Below are 22,500 nucleotides of genomic sequence, written 5' to 3' on the forward strand. Positions count from 1 at the left end.
GCAGAGAGAACATACAGCGCCTAGCCTTCCCAAATGGTCACCCGTCTGGTACTAACCAGGCTCAACATTGCTTAACTTCGGTCATCTGACGGGAACCGGTGTGTCAATGCGATTATGCTGTATACCATTATAGTAGAGTGCTGAAAATGCATAATTGTAAGTTACCCTGGCCCCACCTTGTGTGTGTGTGTGTGTGTGTGTGTGTGTGTGTGTGACCATAAACTGGAACCACACCAAATAAGTAAGGAGGATGGAAAGACCAAGGAAAAAAACACTAGCCCGACCTCTGCTGGATAAGTGCAAAGAGGACAGGGACCTTATGGAAGCTTATTGCCACCCAAATTATAGTGAAGACTAATGGTTGCTACAAACGGGAAATCAATGTTAAGCGACTGTTGCAATAATGCAAAATCAATGATGGTTTGTGTGACTACTCCTAGTGAGTAAATAATAATGCAAACGTTAATGCTGAAAATAGCTGAAATCTTTAGGAAAACCCTCAAGTGCAGAAACTAACCCACATGAACTACATATGCTAACCAGCCACATGGAAACTACAACAGAAGTAAAACAAAAAGACAGAAAAACACCATACTGAACAAAGAAAACTGAAACCACAAAATCGTAAGTTAACTACGTTCCCCCTCTCCTACAAATAAATGGTAGTGTCAGCATCGACTGGCACTACACCAAATAGTCGTGAAGTGCCAAGGAGGATGAAAAGGCTAAGGAGAGGAAGAACTAAGCATTCGTTAGATGAGTGAAAAGAAGACTGGGGCTGTGGGTATGCTTGTTGTCACACAAATTCCATTGAAGACAATTGCCAGTGAGAAGTCAATGACAAGCGGCTGTTGCAATAATGCAAAGACATTTGCAAAGGTTGTCGAAAGAGGTGGAGCGTACTGGAAATCTGGGGAGATTTGTTGCTGCACAGACTCCAGATAACACCATCAGTTGTTGTCGGGGAATAATCTCTGATGATGGCCTGTGTGAGAACTCCTCGCAAGTACAATAATTGATAACATCATAAGTAAACGTCGTAAACTACCATAAGTGGAATTTAAAAAAAAAAAACCGACACAACTGTGTGAAGAAAGCAGTTCACTGGGAACTATGCAAACATCTAAGTTTTTAATTATTTAAACGAATGGTACACATGCGCACAGTATTTATTTAGCTCCTCTTCGGGAGATTCGACACAAGGTCAGGTGAAGTTTTAAAAAGCCAGCACATTAGGAGAAGAGTGTACTGTGGCTTACAAAAATGCTTGAGCAGCCCTGTCGACATTCCTCAATAGATGTACCTCAAATCTTTCTTGGAGTTCATATATTAAATCCATTGCTCTTTCTGATTCTTGTAAAACTGTTTCTCTCTATTGCTCTAAACACTTTCTCACACCTGAGACTATTCTCTATCTCTACAAATCTACTATCAAACCATGTATGGAGTACTGTTGTCATATTTAGGCTGGTGAATCTGTCTCATCTGACGGTTCTTGATAAACTGCAGAAACGTATCTATAATAAAATCGGCCCCAGACTTTCTTCTTTACTGCAATCTCTCTCTCACAGACGTGATGTTGCTAGTCTCAATCTTTTCTACAAATATTATGCCATGTGTTCCTCAGAATTGTCTGATCTATTCCCTGCTTCCTTTGTTCCAGCTCGTTTGACTCATTGGTCTAAAGGTCTCCATCAATCCGTTGTTTTAATACCTCATTGTAATACAGCTTCCTATTCCAGTAGCTTCTTTCCAAGGACCACAAGGTTGTGGAAATCTCTTCCTGCTCACTGTTTTGCTTTTACCTACAACCTTGGTCTTTTCAAGACTAAAGTCAATAGGCATCTCTTGTCTTTGCAATAATCAGCTTTCGTTCTTGTTAGCTTCTTACATGAAGTGGCTTCATGCGTTGTCTTGAGCGAATTTCATTTAAGGGGATTAAGAATAAACTAGGAGAAGGCAAAAGTTGATAGAGTGGAGCTCTATCACTTTTACGTTATATCAAACAGAGAAAGTAAAGTCTGGGTGGGTGAACTTATTAGGACAGGGCAGAACCATACTTCAACTCAACAGAACAAGGCAACTATTGGACTGATTGTCCATGACGTATCCTCGGCGTGATATGAATAAAAGTAGCAGTAATAGTAGCAGTAACAGTAGTAGAGACAAGAGAGGAAATACCATGTTATTGGTATTATAATAACATATTTCATTATAGTTTTTTTTTTTTTTTCTCATTATGTAGTCCTGTTAGGATAACTGAAAAAAAATGGAAATATTTGTTAATTATGATTAAAAAAAAAAAAATAAAAATAAATAAATAAAAATTATCCAGGGGGAATAACTAGTATTAAAAAAAATATATAAAAGAGTTGTCTCCCTCAGAAATACTTTGTTTCTTCTGTACAAGTTTATAAGATATATGCAAATCGAGAAAAATTAACAATTAAAATGACTTCACTGCATCCCAGGCAAAACGAGATGAGTACAGCTAGTTTATTTATAGAATATCAAACTTTTTATTTTTCTTATGGACGACCCAGATCAAAGCCGAGTATCTGTTTATATTCTCTATTTTTCTAACTTTTATAGTTTATATTCTTTTTTCACCTTTTTTAAAAATGTAACATGAGATTCTTTTCTGACCGATTGTACATTTTGTTTTCTAATATATAAAAGGCAAAATGGCCGTGCACGTTTGTGTATGTCCATAAAAGGCTTTTTGCGTTTGATTACTTACGTTTGCATGCATCGATTGACGTCATCGGAACAGATGCATCATGGTAGTGTCCTGCTCGACATCTCTCACAGTTGATCCCTTCAGTAAAATGCTGTAAATATAAATATTGCATTGTGATATCAATAGATGTAACATATTAAGATGGGTCAATTAACAATGTTAATAAACATGTATGTTTGGTTTGGCTGTACTACAAAGAAACATTCAAGAATCGAGCTGTCTGGTGGATTAAAAGGTAAGATCTTTTAGGAGTATGGAAATCAAAAGATATAACCAACAGACGATATGCGGAATCGTGTCAGAATTACGTAAGATACTGGGTGTCCCAATAAAATGTATACACTCTTTAAATGACCATAAAATCAACATTTATTATAAGAAAGAAACGTTTTATACATCAAAATACTGTGAACAAATATAGAGACCAGCTAATTATAGAAAGTGTTCAAATTGATGGCCATTGTGGTCCATAAACAGCTAAAAATACTCACTGATTGAATCGAAAACGTTCCTAATCAGTTCAATTGGTATGCTGACACATCTTCTTTTAATGGTTGCTTTCAATCTATTCATTGTAGCTCGTTTTGTGGTGTGAACCCTGCGTTATACATGTCCCCACCCACCACCATCCCCAAAAAAGAGAAAAATACAAGGAGGCTCAAATCCAGTGAGCGTGGACAGTACTTGATACTTCCTGTTCGTCCTAACTATTTGCTTCGCAGGTAACTATCCAGATATGCTCTTACGTCATGATGATCGTGGGGAAGTGCCCCATCCTGGTGGAAGTGCCATTCTTTATTCCTAAACATCTCTTGGGAACGTGGCATAACGTATTCAGGTAGCAAGTTGAAATAATTTAAAGAGTATGCACATTTTATTGGGTCACCCTGTATCGAGATGGCTAAGTTAGCTAGTTTGCTTGATATGAGTGATTTCAGCTCTTCCAGTAGTCGGTTCAAACCCATCACCACTGGAACATCACTTACAAGCAACAATATCATGATAAAAAGAGAAACATTGAAAAATCGGTGAAAACTAGGTTGAACACAATGGATCAGGGTTGCCTCTAGTATCAATTATAATAAAGTTGCATCTCTGTCTGTCTGTTTGTTCACAATTTGATTAATATGTACAAAGCATACACTGTTCCGCAAATTAATTTTCATACTGAAAACTGACGTTTACACACTTACGGTATTTATTTGCTTCCCCACTAAACAAATTAGGCACAAGGCCGTTTTTTAATGTGAAGGGGAAGGGGACCAGCTCCCCCGAGGGGGAACTGGAGAGTGACAATTAGTATAAAGGGTTTCCCCTACATTGACAAAAACTGATTGCTACGAGAGCAATGGTCTGATATGTGGGGTCGTCCCCACATATCAGACATATATATACATATATATGTATACATATATATATATACATATATATGTATACATATATATACATATATGTGTATACATATATATATACATATATGTGTATACATATGTGTATACATATATGTGTATACATATATATACATATATGTGTATACATATATATACATATATGTGTATACATATATATATACATATATGTGTATACATATATATATACATATATGTGTATACATATATATATACATATATGTGTATACATATATATATACATATATGTGTATACATATATATACATATATATGTATACATATATATACATACATATATGTGTATACATATATATACATATATATGTATACATATATATACATATATATGTATACATATATATACATATATATGTATACATATATATACATATATATGTATACATATATATACATATATATGTATACATATATATGTATACATATATATATACATATATATGTATACATATATATACATATATATGTATACATATATATACATATATATGTATACATATATATGTATACATATATATATACATATATATGTATACATATATATACATATATATGTATACATATATATACATATATATGTATACATATATATACATATATATGCATACATATATATACATATATATGTATACATATATATACATATATATGTATACATATATATACATATATATGTATACATATATATACATATATATGTATACATATATACATATATATGTATACATATATACATATATATACATATATATGTATACATATATACATATATATACATATATATGTATACATATATACATATATATACATATATATGTATACATATATACATATATATACATATGTATACATATATATGTATACATATATACATATATATGTATACATATATACATATATATGTATACATATATACATATATATGTATACATATATACATATATATGTATACATATATACATATATATGTATACATATATACATATATATGTATACATATATATACATATATACATATATATACATATGTATACATATATACATATATATGTATACATATATATACATATATACATATACATATATATACATATATACATATACATATGTATACATATATATATACATATATACATATACATATATATACATATGTATACATATATATACATATATACATATATATATACATATATATACATATACATATATATACATATACATATATATACATATACATATATATACATATACATATATATACATATATATACATATACATACATATACATATATATACATATATACATATATATATACACACATATATACATATATATATACACACATATATACATATACATACATATATACATATATATATATATACACACATATATACATATACATATATATATACATACATATATACATATACATATATATATACATACATATATACATATACATATATATAAATATACATACATATATACATATACATATATATATATACATACATATATACATATACATATATATATATATACATACATATATACATATACACATATATACATATATATATACATATATACATATATATTTTATTTCCTTTTATTAATAAATTTTGATTTCGGTTTTCGATTGAAGCTGATGCACCCAAGTCATATGGATATATTTTTTTTATTTTTGAAATCGCAACTTTGTAATATATACAAATCGCTAGAACATTAACTCTATAATAATATATATCAAATCTGTTAGAATTAAAATACCATATTTAAGCATACTTTACAACCGGGCTACTCCGAGCTATGCCGGGCGTTCGTGCTAGCTTAGATAAATACTTTTGCAGTTTTAACAAAAAAACTACAGTAATATCAGAGCGTCTCCATTTATGCTGAACATCTACAGAATGCCAACATCAATATATTACATATGAATGAGTCCCTTGTGGAATTTACTAATACTCCTTATAGGTGTTTTATGTTTTTACTGTAATTAATCAATTAGTTCTTAATTAATTATAAATTAATTAGCTGTACATACCCGGCATTGCCAGGTAAAGAAACATATTGCCGGACGGAGGATTTAGTCACATACTATTTAAAATACACCAAATATCCTAAGTTGTTTCGACTTAAGTTGGCCATATTTTGCATTTCTAGAAGCATAAAACTTAGCCATCTTCATCTATGTATTTCAAACAGACACACGCATCCTCACTTTCTCTTTCTCTCACTGTCTCTCACCTGGCAGTCTTTGCAGACACCACCTCCTGAGTATCTTCCATGAATGTCCAATGATTCTCCTTTTCGGTCAACTTCTGGGTCATATTCGCAATCCGTAGCATGGTTGTGGCAGTTGCACGCTGAAAAAAAAAAAGAAAAACTTTTATTCTTGTTTTCATACTGATGAGTTCCCACTTATCGAGGCCAAAAATTATTTGAGGACAGAGGTCAGTTGGATGATGAACAATATTATGAGAGGATTAAAAATGGTGACTAGAATGGACATAATTTGACTATCTAAGAGGAAAGGTATTTATTGACATTGAACTTGAAGTCAGCCATCTTGTAGCATGAAGAGAAACGGTTCCTTAGAAATGTGATCCACTGATGGGATGTTCTTGAAAAGAAACTCTGTTCATGAAATTTCCGTTTGGTTTTAGGTACACAGAGGAGAAAAAGAAAGTACTTTGAAATGGAGATAAAGTACTTCCTAGGGAGTACTTAACTCTTGATGAAAACAATCATCTACATATGTAACATAACGCAGATGTGCGTATGCAAACGCATGCAAAATGACGTCACCGGTAGGGAAAAAAATAAAGACTTTAAAAAGGAGATTATTTAGAGACCTGGATAACGTCCGAGATCAAGAGGCATGAATGACGTTTGCGAGCATGATCGAGTGAGGTATGTCACAGCAGTAACGAGAGAATGAGGAAATCAATGTCGTTGTACAAGAACAACAAAAAGTGAGTTGACGTTCTTTTCTTCTTTGTGACCGAGGCTACAATGTGTTGGTTCCCAGACAACATTACACATGTCTGCAGCCAACATATAGACAAACAAACATATGCATGCTCTTTCTCTCTCTATATATATATATATGTATATATATATGTGTATATATGTATATGCATATATACATATATATGCATATGCATATATACATATATATGTATATATGCATATGCATATATACATATATATGTATATATATATGCATATGCCTATATACATATATATGTATATATATATATGCATATGCCTATATAAATATGTATGTATATATATATATGCATATGCATATATACATATATATGTATATATATATATGCATATGCATATATACATATATATGTATATATATATATGCATATGCATATATACATATATATGTGTATATATATGCATATGCATATATACATATATATGTATATATGTGCATATGCATATGCATATATACATATATATGTGTATATATATATGCATATGCATATATACATATGCATATATATATATGCATATGCATGTATACATATATATATATATGCATATATACATATATATATATGCATATGCATGTATACATATATATACATATATGCATATATACATATATATATGCATATATACATATATATATATGCATATGCATGTACACATATATATATATGCATATATACATATATATATGCATATATACATATATATATGCATATGCATGTATACATATATATATATTCATATATACATATATACATATGCATATATACATATATACATATGCATATGCATATATACATATATATGTATATATATATGCATATATACATATGCATATGCATATATACATATATATGTATATATATATGCATATATACATATATATGTATATATATGCATATGCATATATACATATATATGTATATATATGCATATGCATATATACATATATATGTATATATATATGCATATGCATATATACATATATATGTATATATATGTATATATGCATATATACATATATATGTATATATATGTATATATGCATATATATATGTATATATATGTATATATGCATATATATATGTATATATATGTATATATGCATATATATGTATATATGCATATATATATGTATATATGCATATATATGTATATATGCGTATATATATGTATATATGTGTATATATGCATATATATATGTATATATGCATATATATATATGTATATATATGTGTATATGCATATATATATATGTATATATATGTATATATGCATATATATATATATGTATATATATGTATATATATGTATATATGCATATATATGTATATATGCATATATATATGTATATGTATATATATGCATATATATATGTATATATGCATATATATATGTATATATATGTATATATGCATATATATATATGTATATGAATATGTATATATATATGTATGTATATGTATATATGCATATATATAGGTGTATATGCATATGCATATATATATATGTATGTAAATGTATATATGCGTATGCATATATATATATATATATATATATATATATATATACTAGCATGGGTGCCTGGCGTTGCCCAGGTGTTTGGAGGTGTGTGTTGAGCAAAAAAAAAGTGGTAGTAGGAAGGCAGGCTCGAACCCATACCACGAAGGAGGAAAAGAATGTGAAAAAGACGTGACGTCTTTGCTGTTACGACCACCGCCAAACCGGAAGTGACGTAGGTTTAAATAAAGGCTAGACAATAAAAAAGGGGATGACTTTTGAAAATATCGGCGAAAAAAGCCACCCCTGCATTTAGAAAAGTGCCCAGTTGAGGGTGAAGAAATTAACGTTTTTAGCCAATTTTTCAGTATTTGTCGTCTGAAGGGTCGAACATCAGAACGAAACTGATCTTGTGCAAATCCGTCGCTTCTGTCGAAAGTTTTAGGCAGTCATGCAAACATACATACAAAGATCTATATATATTTAGCTCGAATTTTCGACCCAAACCGTATGCATAAATGTATGCATATATGTATATACATATATATATATGTGCATATATGTATACACATATATATACATATATATATATAAGCATATATGTATACACATATATATATGCATATATGTATACACATATATATATATACATATATATATATGCATATATGTATACACATATATATATATACATATATATATATGCATATATGTATACACATATATATATATATGCATATATGTATACACACATATATATATATGCATATATGTATACACATATATATATATATATGCATATATGTATACACATATATATACATACATATATATGCATATATGTATACACATATATATACATACATATATATGCATATATGTATACACATATATATACATACATATATATGCATATATGTATACACATATATATACATACATATATATGCATATATGTATACACATATATATGCATATATGTATACACATATATATATACATACATAGATATATATATATACATATATATATGCATATATACGTATACAAATATACATACATAGATATATATACATATATATATGCATATATACGTATACACATATACATACATAGATATATATACATATATATGAATATATACGTATACACATATATATGAATATATACGTATACACATATACATACATAGATATATATACATATATATGCATATATACGTATACACATATACATACATAGATATATATACATATATATGCATATATACGTATACACATATACATACATAGATATATATACATATATATGCATATATACGTATACACATATACATACATAGATATATACATACATATATATGCATATATACGTATACACATATACATACATAGATATATATACATATATATGCATATATACGTATACATATATACATACATAGATATATATACATATATATGCATATATACATATACACATATACATACATAGATCTATATATACATATATATGCATATATACATATACACATATACATACATAGATATATATATACATATATACATATACACATATACATACATAGATATATATATACATATATATGCATATATACATATACACATATACATACATAGATATATATATATACATATATATGCATATATACATATACACATATACATACATAGATATATATATACATATATATGCATATATACATATACACATATACATACATAGATATATATATACATATATATGCATATATACATATACACATATACATACATAGATATATATATACATATACACATATACATACATAGATATATATATATATATACATATATATGCATATATACATATACACATATACATACATAGATATATATACATATATATGCATATATACGTATACACATATACATACATATATATACATATATATGCATATATACGTATACACATATACATACATAGATATATATACATATATATGCATATATACGTATACACATATATATATATATATATATATATATATATATATATATGCATATATACTTATACACATATATACATATACATACATAGATATGTATATATATGCATATATATGTATTTACATATATATATGCATATATACTTATGCATATATATAAGCATATATACTGATGCATACATATATATATATATATATATATATACTTATACACATATATATATACTTATACATATATATATACTTATATATATACTTATATACTTATATATATACTTATACATATATATACTTATACATATATATATATACTTATACATATATATACTTATACATATATACTTATACATATATACATATATACTTATACATATATATATATATACTTATACATACATATATATACTTATACATACATATATATACTTATACATACATATATATACTTATACATACATATATATACTTATACATATATATATACTTATACATATATATATACTTATACATATATCTATATATATATACATAGATATATATATATACATACATGTATATATTAATATATACGTATACACATATATACATATACATACATCGGTCTATATACATATACACATATATATATACATACTTAGATATATATATATATATATATATACATATACACATATATACACATATATATACATAGATACATATATATATATGCATATACATATATACAGATACACATACATACATATATACTTATCTATATGCATATGCATACATATATACTTTTCCATATGCATATACATAAACATATATATACAGATACATATACACATATATACACATATATATACATAGATACATATATATATATGCATATACATATATACAGATACACATACATACATATATACTTATCTATATGCATATGCATACATATATACTTTTCCATATGCATATACATAAACATATATATACAGATGCAGACATATATACTTATATATATGCATATACATACATCACTTCCTGCACTGAGGATTGCGAAAACGTTAAACCCTAATGTTTGTAGGTATATAAATTGATTATAATTTATCATCATATATGTAAGAAATAATGGTTAGAAGCCAAAACATGAGAACAACAAAGATTAAGTAATTTATAAGAATTGAAAATATTCACAATATTTGTGAAATATTCATCCTTTTTTATTTTTTGTTTTTATTTTGATAAATTATTAGAACAAGATTATTAGAATAGGATTATTAGATTACGATTATTAGAACAAGATTATTAGAACAAGAGTATTAGAACAAGATTATTAGAATAAGATTATTAGAATAAGATTATTAGAGCAGAATTATTAGAAACAAAAGAAAAAGAGAGAAAAGGTATAGGAATTCTGTTATGCTTAACAATGTTTGCCTAAATTAAAGAATGCTACCTAAATACAGACAATATATATGGATAGATAGACAGAGCGACATATAGACAGTTTTTTTAACTCCTCACCTTCGCACATGAAATGCTCGTTTGTCTTGACTGGTTTCCATTTCTTTTGCTCGTAGCCCGGACAGCATCGGTCACATTGTGGCCCGCACGTGTTGTGCTGACAGTTGCACAGCAGTTTGTCAGGATTTTGGGGGTCGGCCTTGTCACAACTCTCTGCGTGACCATTACACAAGCAACGACCCCCGATTGAAATATCCTTGATACTGTAAAAATACTGAAATATACAATAAAAAAAAAAAAAATGATTTAAAAATCGAAATAAGGTTTTGTAGTTTATTATATCTTGATTTTAACCTTTGGAAAGGGACATAAAAATGGTGCGCAATTGTTCTGTTTGACGAAATTAATTCCGCCCCCCCCCCCGCCCCCCGTGACGGGTATTCTTCTAGTTACCACACATTGCATGTTTTGATTAAATTTATTTCTTTATTTAGTAGTAATGTAGGAACAAGAGTTTTTTTTGGGTTTTTTTTATTCATAAAATGAATCCCCTTTTCATACTCTTATTATAATTTTCTACACTGTAATGTTTTTTTTTGTTTTTTTATATATACTACTAGCTGTCCCGATCCGACATTGCTCGGGATTATTTATACTTGCAGCCAGAATCGACAATAATTAAATGAATAATGACATGGACTTACAACCTGTCCAAATCTCGAGTGCCCCTTCTTTTGGGGTAGTGGATTTCCTCACATTAACGTTGCAGGGAAGGGAAAAGGACATCACCTACTAGGTTTCAAAGCCAGATTTGAACTCTATCAAGGCAAGATAGGGAACACTGGGAAGCTCCTGCTCAGATGTACTACATTTTACTTATGAAACAAATTTTATCGCCTTTTTTTCCTATTAAATAATTATCCCTCTTTGTACATTGTGATAATGAATTGCATCTCCTGTATTCCAAAATAGCCCCATCTGATTGGGTAAGATAATTTTATTTGACGATCATCAAGCATTTAATTTTTATAAGCTGAATATGGAAAACCTTTGTTCATTCTTTTTTTTTTTTTTTTTGTTATATGATTTCAGTCCATTCAACACCATATGAAACCCTCACCTCATTTTGAATTGGATTTTTACTTGAAGCAGATACAATTATCCAGCCGTCTTGTTCTAGATCAGGGGTTCTCAACCTTGCTTGGCCCATGCACCTCTTTCACCAGTTGTAAGAATGTCACCCCCACCGCATTTCCCGTCCTTTCCAAGATGGCCTGTCCCAAAAAGTGCACTCTAAATAATAGGCAAATATTACTAAAAATATCTTTTTATTTTTATAAGCATTCCCATCGTGTTTATACAATTTTTTTGTTCTTGTCTTTGTGACGAGGATGAACATTTTGCAAATGTTGTTTCATCTTTGCTGGTTTCATAGAATCATTCATCAAAACTTTACAACAAATAACACACTGGGTCTTTTCTTCTCCATTCATGATTATGTATGTGAATCCGTATTCAATATATCAATGATTGTATTTCCCGTTTTTGATATTCATCATGGGCTCCGAATTGTCCAGTACTCGGAAACAGAAGCAGTCCTTAAGTTTAACCTCCTCTTCAATGGAGCTGGGATAGTGTTTGAGCTATGCTATTGGGAACTTTGATTCCTGGCAGGGTCACCCAAAGTAGATTGGTCTGACACCCGTGGTATTAGGATCACAGACTGACTAAAGAGGCTTTGATAAAATTCGAAAGTGTCTGCATCATGATTTGACACCTTTGGTTGTTTTAGATAATATGTATACAATCTATGGCAGGGGTTCTCAACCTTGCTTGGTCCATGTACCTCTTTCACCATTTGTAAGAATATCACCCCCCCCCTCCACTTCCTGTCTTTTCCAAAATCGCTTGTCTCAAAAAGTGTGTTACTTTACTATTTCAAGTGCTACGACATGCAAAGCTTCAGTAGCTTTTTGGTTTTCATCTTTAAAATCTTCTGCTGGAACAGCTTCATCTTTTTGAGAGCATTCCCATGGTGTTTGATTAAAATTTTTTGTTTTGTCTTTGTGATGAAGATGAACATTTTGCAAATATTGCTCCATCTTTGCTGGTTTCATAGAATCATTCATCAAAACTTTACAACAAATAACACACTGGGACTTTTCTTCTCCATTCATGATTATGTATGTGAATCCGTATTCAATATATCAATGATTGAATTTTCTTTTTTTTTCTTTTTTTTTTTTTTGATACTCATGATGAGCTCTGAATTCTGTAAATAAAAACAAGAAAAAGTCAAAACTATAAATGGGTTGGAAATTCACCCCCTGAGAACCCAAAATTCATCCCCATTGAGAACCTATGTTCTAAACGTTAAAGGGACGTGTTTTATCAACAGCTGGGTTTTTTTTAACACCTTGGAAGCTGATTTAAAAAAAAAATTTCCTGAAAAATAGTTTTTACACTTATTTTTAAAATGACTCTGTAAGTTCAAACATCCATTGTATGTCCAAACAATATGCAGGGTATAAGTAGGACTATTAAAATAAATTGTAAAATTTGACTAAATTGCATATTGTGATGGCGGCCATCTTGAATTTATAATGAGATTGATCGTCCACTCATGGAAAATTGCTATTTGCTCAAGTATGTATTAGTAAATTGCTGAATTTATTATATATATTTTTGCTGTTGTATCTTATCTCACAAATGCTGGTAGAGCTGATAGAGTTGCCGCAATTGTGTAACAGCCGGAGCATGGAAGAGGTAATGTCTGGTAGGATATTTTCATGACAATAGAGCAGATAATATGCTACCACTCCTCTGAATTCAGTATTAAAATATAGTACATAAGTTTGAAATAGTAAACTTAATATATAATTTAATCGTTCCACCCTGTAGTATAACTAATAGAAGTAATAGGATAGTTTCGGCTTTAGATAGACAGATACAAAATCTCCATTAGGAATAGACGCATTGGAAACAGAAACCTTAGTGCATTACTCGACTTACCCTTCTTGTCACAGTTGGGTCCTGTCTTTCTAATTGCATCAAGTGTCCGAGCAATGTCTTTGTCTGCAAGAGTCGGAGGCGGACAGCATTTGCCTTTGTCCAGTCACGCAGAACTGGTGAGTTGGAGAAGTTTTTCGAATTTGGACGATTATCCACGAGTGAAACAATAATCTGAAAATAAAGACAGAAATAAAGATTTGATTGAAAAAAGCAAAGAGAAAAATGTGCAAAAAATAATAGAAATGAAAAGACTGCAAATTTCAATGGAAATGATTTTACTGTGAAAATGAAAAGGACATCATTTTACTATAGAAATGAAATGATTTTACTATAGAAATTAATAGGAAATTATTTTATTATAGAAATGAAATGATTTTACTATAGAAATGAAATAATTTTACTATAGAAATGAATAAGAAATTATTTTACTGTAGAGATGAATAGAAAATTATTTTACTATAGAAATGAATAGGAAATTATTTTATTATAGGATTAAAATGAAAATGATTTAACTGTAAAAATGAAATGAAAATGATTTCACTGTAGAAATGAAATCACTGTGGAAATGAAATGGAAATTATTTTACTGTAGAAATGAATAGGAAATTATTTTATTATAGAAATGAATAGGAAATTATTTTATTATAGAAATGAATAGGAAATTATTTTATTATAGAAATCAATAGGAAATTATTTTATTGTAGAAATGAAATGGACGTGATTTTTCTATAGAAATGAATAAGAAATTATTTTTGCTATAGAAATGAATAGAAAATTACTTTTGCTATAGAAATGAATAGGAAATTACTTTTGCTATAGAAATGAACAGGAAATTACTTTTGCTATAGAAATGAATAGGAAATTACTTTTGCTATAGAAATGAATAGGAAATTATTTTTGCTATAGAAATGAATAGGAAATTGTTTTTTGTTATAGAAATGAATAGGACATCATTTTACTATAGAAATCAAATCAAAATGATTTTACTATAGAAATGAATAGGAAATGATTTCACTATAAAATACATTGAAAATTATTTTACTATAAAATACACTGGAAATTATTTTACTATAAAAATACATTGGAAATTGTTTTACTTTCTCTGTATAATAATTTTAACCAGAAAGTAAGAGTGATTACAGTTTGTGTGGCTGTATTATTGTCACGTCTGTTATTGCGTACTAGCCACTAATCTCTTTATCTTAAGCAAAGTTCAAAAGAAGTGTCCCTAAACAATTAGATTTCGTATTGTCTAACAAGCTTCAATCTCTGTCCTATCACTCCAATATTGCAACTCTGTGCTTGTTTTAAAAGTATTTCCACAGAATAGCCTCTGATAAACTTACTACAATTGTACCCTTCAACGTAAATACCTTCGATCCAACCTATTAGCAGCAAAATCCCATCCCTCCAGCCTAGAGTTTCCCAGACGCCAGAAATCTTTCTTCCTTTGGTCGCTTCCTTTTTCCAGAAATTTCCCCTCATACTCCTTGTTTCCCCGACTGTATCCACACGTATACATTTAAATGTAATGTGATCTTGCCGCACAACTTCATAATCAGGAGGCTTCCAATAAATCTAGCTCTTAATAACAGTAGCCATTTACGTCTTAACGGAAATATGCCTCGCTTTGAGTGAATAAAAAAGCTTTAAAAAGAAAGCCGCACGCATGGTTCCCCTCTGATGCTGCATGTGAGATGACGCCACAAAAAATAGTGACGAAATGATGAATGTGAGAAGTGTGAAGGGCCAAAATTGCCTTCACATTTTCGCCAAGTTTCAGAAAACTCTAATGGATGGGGCAAAAGTTATAGGGTAAAAAATGTCATTTTTTGCAAATTTGGGGCATCTGTGAACCCTTTTGAGCTTCTGGGAACACCGAATCCCAGAGAAAATGGACAAACGATGCAGTTTCACACCTTAAGACATGCATATTTGAATTCAGCACTATGGAAAACCACTATATAAACATACATATAAAATTTTTGAGTAATATGAAAAAAGAGCTCCAAAAAAGCATTTTTTTTAGCCCTAAAAGTTCCAGAGGGATGCGAACCAGAATTTTGCCAGGGTCACCCATGCTGAATTTATATTAAGAACAATGGCCTCCACATTTTGGCCAAGTTTCAGGAAAACCTAATGGATGGATCATTTTGGCGCATTTTTTACCTCTTTTGAGCCCCTGGGGATGCCGAATCCCAGTGTAACTGGATAACGGTGCGGTTTCAGGCCTTAACACATGTATATTTAAGTGGACCACCGTGAAAAACCACAATGTAGTCAGATATATCAAGTTTTTGTTGAGAAATATGAAAAAAGAGCTACAAAGCGGGACACATTTAGCACTGAAAATCCCCGGGGACGCAAACCAGAATTTTGCCAGGGTCACCCATACTGGATTTATATTAAGAACAATGGGCTCCACATTTTGGCCGAGTTAAAAAAAATTTAATCGATGGATCAAAATTTATGTGGCAAAATGTGCCGTTTTTTGCCATTTTGGGACATTTTAAACCTCTCTTGAGCCCTGGGAGCGCAATGAGAATTTTCGGAAAACAATTTTTTTTTACTTTGCACATCTATTTAATGAAATACAATTTGTGGCAAAATTATAGGAAGATCTAATGGACGGTTATCTGGCAATAGTCCGAACTAACGGACGCCACTGAAAACATAGGTCTCTCTTCAATAAATCGGGGGACCAAAAAGATAAATAAATAATAAATAGATAGATGAGCAACTACTTACTTCTCCGTGTGTGAGCGGTACAACTTGAGAGAATTTTGTCGTACAGATAGCCTGGTCATCTCTTGTTGGGACGATGGATGCTGGAAGATTAAACAGACGTCGGCATTCATTTCCTGTTTCGGCAAAATACTGCCAGGCAGACCATGTTCTTCCAAAGTCAGTGGACCGTTCCAAAACCCAAGCACCCGGACGCGGAGAGTTCGCCATTTTGATGATGACGTATGAGACAAGAAATTCCTAAAAAATAACAAAAACGAAAAACAAAAATAAAAAATAAAAAAACGAAAAACAAAAATAAAAAATAAAAAAACGAAAAATAACAAAAACGAAAAACAAAAATAAAAGAACGAAAAATAACAGAAACAGAAAAAAAAATTTAAGAAAACCCGAAAAAAGAAAACAGAAAAAAAAAATTAAAAAAAAACGAAAAATAACACAAGCGTAAAAAAAAAAAACAAACAAAAAAATAAATCATTGTATGTCATGAAAATATAAATTAACATCGTCATTTAATGTTAAGGGATAAGTTAATCTACCCATGTTAGAAATAATGGACTCACTCAGATACTAGTGTTGCAATATTTTTTATATTTAACTAACCTAGGTGGGCGGCGTTACCCGAGTGTTTACAGGTATGTGTTGAGCAAAAAAAAAAAGAAAAAAAAGCTGGTAGTAAACAGGCAGGCTCGAACCTGTACCGCGAAGGAAAAAAAGGACATGATGCCTTTGTCGTGGTGTCCATCGCCAAACCGGAAGTGGCGAAGGTTTAAATCAAGGCTAATCAAGCGAAAAGAGGGGATGACTTTCTAAGATATCGGCGAAAAAAGCGACACTTCCTTGTAGAAAAGGGCCCAATTGAGGGTGAAAGAATTAATGTTTTTAGCTAATTTTTCGATATTTGTCGTCCGAAGGGACGATCTTCAAAACGATACCGACCTCGTGAAAATCCGTAGCCTCTGTCGAAAGTTTTAGGCAGACATACAAACATACATACATACATACATTTAAACAGATAGGTGAGATTTATATTATAGAAGATGTTCTTTAAGAAATAGACAATTATTCCGGCTTATTAATGGTCTATTTCTGAAAGAACAAATCTGATACCTTGCTAGCAACTAAAAAAAAAAAAAAAAAAAAATACTTGGCTGACATGGCTCCCTCCGGTGCAGTAAAGTCTGGCAATGGTACAAAACTTGTACTAATAAAGAATTTTAACTTTTATTAACTAACCATTGTATCAAACATGAAATATCGGCCCCTGAGTCACCTTACCAAAACGGAACTGCAGAAAGATCATGGCGGATAATTTTTAAAATGGCAAGATATCTACTCATTGAATTAAAACTCCCAAAACTCCTCTGGTGCACTAATGACTGCTCCATACCGGTTCTTTAACAAAAGACTGTCTAAAGCCCCATATGAAGCTTTCTACGGTAGAAAACCAGATTTAATCAGAATGCATATATTTGGTTCAACTTGCCTTGCATTTATAGATAAGAAAAACAAATTAGATATCAAAACCGGTCGATGTATATTCCTTGAGTACGATAAAAACAGTCCTGCCTACTTAGTATTTTTTTTCCCAGAGAAATAAAATAAAAGACGAAAATCATTCATATGAAGAGGATGAATTAATATTTCCTCAAATTCATAAAACAAATGACAAACAATGAAGTCGGCGTTAACGAGGACAAGAGTATTAATAGAGATGACAACGATGATGATGATGTTAAAGTCGAAAATTCATCAGAATGTTACCCGAAAGAAGTAGAAGACGACTTGATTTTTTTTTTTTTTTTTTTTGTGGTCGAATAATCATTTAAAAATAACTTTTTGAAAACATTTTCTTTGTATTGTTTTTTCTTTTACAGATATTTTTACGTACTTATTTTAAGGCGCGCATAAATTAAAATTGACTTTTTTTTTTTTAAACTTTTATTATGTGCACGATACTCTCTTTCTAATATAATAAAAAATTTGATAAGTTTTTCCTACTTTCTCTTTTTGGTTCGTTTTAATTTTATTTAACAAAACAAAATGAATAAATACTTTTTTACGGATACATATTATATGTATAATTGTGCATACATATATACACACACATAATATATATATATATATATATATATATATATATAAAGTCTGTGTGTCTGTCTGTGTACATTTCCCTACGCAAAAACTCTGTCAATTTTTAGTCTACAGACTCGAAATTTGATATACAGGGTACTGAGATTTGGAAAAATCTATGTGATCGGTTTTCGACCAGAAATTTAGCTGTTAAGGGGTCAAAGTTCAACTCTACCAAACTTCTCCGCCAATTTTGGTCTGAACAATTGAATATTTTAGATATAGGTTCCTTGGACATGGATCTAACTTAATAATTTGATTTGAGCCCAAAAGAATAAATGTTAAGAAGTCATAATAAGAGTCAAAGTTAAAAAGATTAATCATTTTTTTTTGGGGGGGGGGCTCCAATACACCTCCAAACACCCGGGCAACGCTGGGCACCCATGCTAGTATATATATATTTTAGAACGGAATGCATAATTAAAATTAAAAATGGCGTCAGTTTTACATGCTTATTTGTTCAAAGTAAAAATAAAAATTAATTTCTTTTATTTTTCTTTTCACACACATATTTTTCTTTGGCATTTGAACAAAATGAAAAAATGGCTACATGCTCAAATTTTAAGATCTTAATAACTTCTGTTTTTATTTTACATATTTGAATATATAAATATATATTTACTTTTAAGCAGAATTAAACATGAACTGAATGGATTTTCCTATTATATAAAAATAGGGGGGTGCAATATTTTTTATATTTAATAGTGGGGGGTAGATATTTATTTGCTGCCCTTCGCAGCAAAATGTGGCACAAGCTGTCCCAAAGAAGGGGCATTCTCGCCTCAACAAAAATTGCCTGGCCACCCCCCCACTGGCATTCCCCGGTAGGGGCGCCTCAGGCGACAAGCAATAAACTTGCCCCACCGGAAAGCCCGGATCCTTGACGAGTACTTCTACCCTATCAATTTACTATCATAATATATTCATTTTATATTTAATAGTGGGTATGCTCCCTGAAAGTTGAAAGATTATATTTATAAACACTGCCGATAGGAAGTGAAGAATCAAATTAAATCATGTTCTGTTATCGACGAATCAGAAACCAGAATTGCTCCATAAAAATTAAATCTTTTCAGCATTCCAGCACATAATTTTTTCGTGTCAACACAAGAGGTGCCTTTTGCTTTTTGGCTGCAAAATTATAAAGCCCAGAATCTGTACAGAACAGCTGCATACTGAAAATTCTTCATCTCCAAGACTTGTATAGAATAGTTACCAATCGGAAAATGGCTTCTAATTCAAAAACTATAAATACAGTTACATCTAAACATTGATGTAGCGGTTCATTACCATTCATTTGACATACCCTCACATCATTTTTAATGTTGGATGATAAGTAATTTTGCTGTTTCGGTTGCTTGAAGACTGGGTAGAAAAGTACCAGTCAAGAATCCGTTCTTGACAATCAACCCGAGAGTTGTAGGGCCAGGAACTTGCCCAGTAACTATTTGACAGAGTTACGCTGCCTGGGTATTACCTAAGAGGTCCACCCTCCCAAGCCTTACCACCCAGCTTTTAAGTGGGACAAGTATATCGCTTGTTGCCTGAGGCTCCCCTACCTAGCAATGCCGATGGGGATGTCCAGGCAATTTTTGCTAGGTCAGAGTGCCCCTCCTTTAGTGGTGCTGACTGAACATTCCAACTTTCTGACCTTGTGTCACATCTTGCTGAGGTGGACAGCCTGTAAATATCTACCATTCATTCGGCATCGGTTTGCAATCAGTTGTTGGTTAAGGTTCCGACCTCAACAATCAGTCCGGCAGAAACTGGACCATTTCGGTGGCCTTTTATCTGGCGGAATCGGTCTGGGTAATCCTAGGAGGCCCACCCTCCCAGGCTTTGCCTCCCATCTTTCAGGTGGAGTAAGTTTGCTTTCTGCCTAAGGCGTCCTGACTGGGCAATGCTGATGGAACTGCCCAGACAATTTTCAAAAGGCCAGAGTGCTTCTATTTTAGGGGCGCTGGCTTGACTTTTCCCTACCTTCCTGACCTTGTGTCACATCTTAACTTGGTGGGAAGGAAGTAAATAACGGCGATTCGTGGCAGTTATGAACCCAGAATAATGATGTGTACTTCTGTAACATACTTTTGCTATCTGACGAGAGCCTAAGCCGATGTTTCACCAGCAGGAATTTTACACTCGCCAGGACGATGCCATACAACATGCAAACCTAGCGAACAATTAGTAATAGCATTTTCAGAATGTGAGACATGGTATAATTATTTTCACAGCCAAATAACGTCGCAGTTCACAAAACAAATTCCTACTTATGATACATTGGCTTGGGTTCTCATTAATTGGATGGCCACATCCCTTTCTTGTGGGTGGCGCGTTTGCTCAAGTGCCAGAGTACTCGCCACGCGTGCAAGAGACTCGGATTTCGAATCCAGAGTTCGGATGTGTTCAACTGATGAGCCCAAATGAGGACGAAACGAATATGGACTCCCAGTTTGTTGACTGTCATGGCTCTTGTG

At 30.8% G+C, this 22,500-nt stretch overlaps 1 protein-coding gene and 1 pseudogene across 4 annotated transcripts in view; both read right to left on the reverse strand.

The window, feature by feature from the left end:
* The window catches only part of LOC145261195 (laminin subunit alpha-like), a 469,749-nt gene that overhangs the window by 345,060 nt on the left and 102,189 nt on the right, over positions 1–22,500 (reverse strand). For all 4 annotated transcript variants that reach the window (XM_080119517.1, XM_080119518.1, XM_080119516.1 and 1 more), the window contains exons 2-6: positions 17,897–18,133; positions 15,150–15,320; positions 12,198–12,411; positions 6,425–6,543; positions 2,741–2,831 (exon numbers count right to left, since the gene is read on the reverse strand). In XM_080119517.1, coding sequence (XP_079975643.1) covers positions 2,741–2,831; positions 6,425–6,543; positions 12,198–12,411; positions 15,150–15,320; positions 17,897–18,133 — 832 coding nt within the window. The remainder of the gene's footprint in view (positions 1–2,740; positions 2,832–6,424; positions 6,544–12,197; positions 12,412–15,149; positions 15,321–17,896; positions 18,134–22,500) is intronic.
* Positions 9–125, reverse strand: LOC145261329 (5S ribosomal RNA; annotated as a pseudogene).

This window comes from Euprymna scolopes, chromosome 37, assembly GCF_053919585.1.
Source record: "Euprymna scolopes isolate OS-2025 chromosome 37, ASM5391958v1, whole genome shotgun sequence".
Lineage (NCBI taxonomy): Eukaryota > Metazoa > Mollusca > Cephalopoda > Sepiida > Sepiolidae > Euprymna > Euprymna scolopes.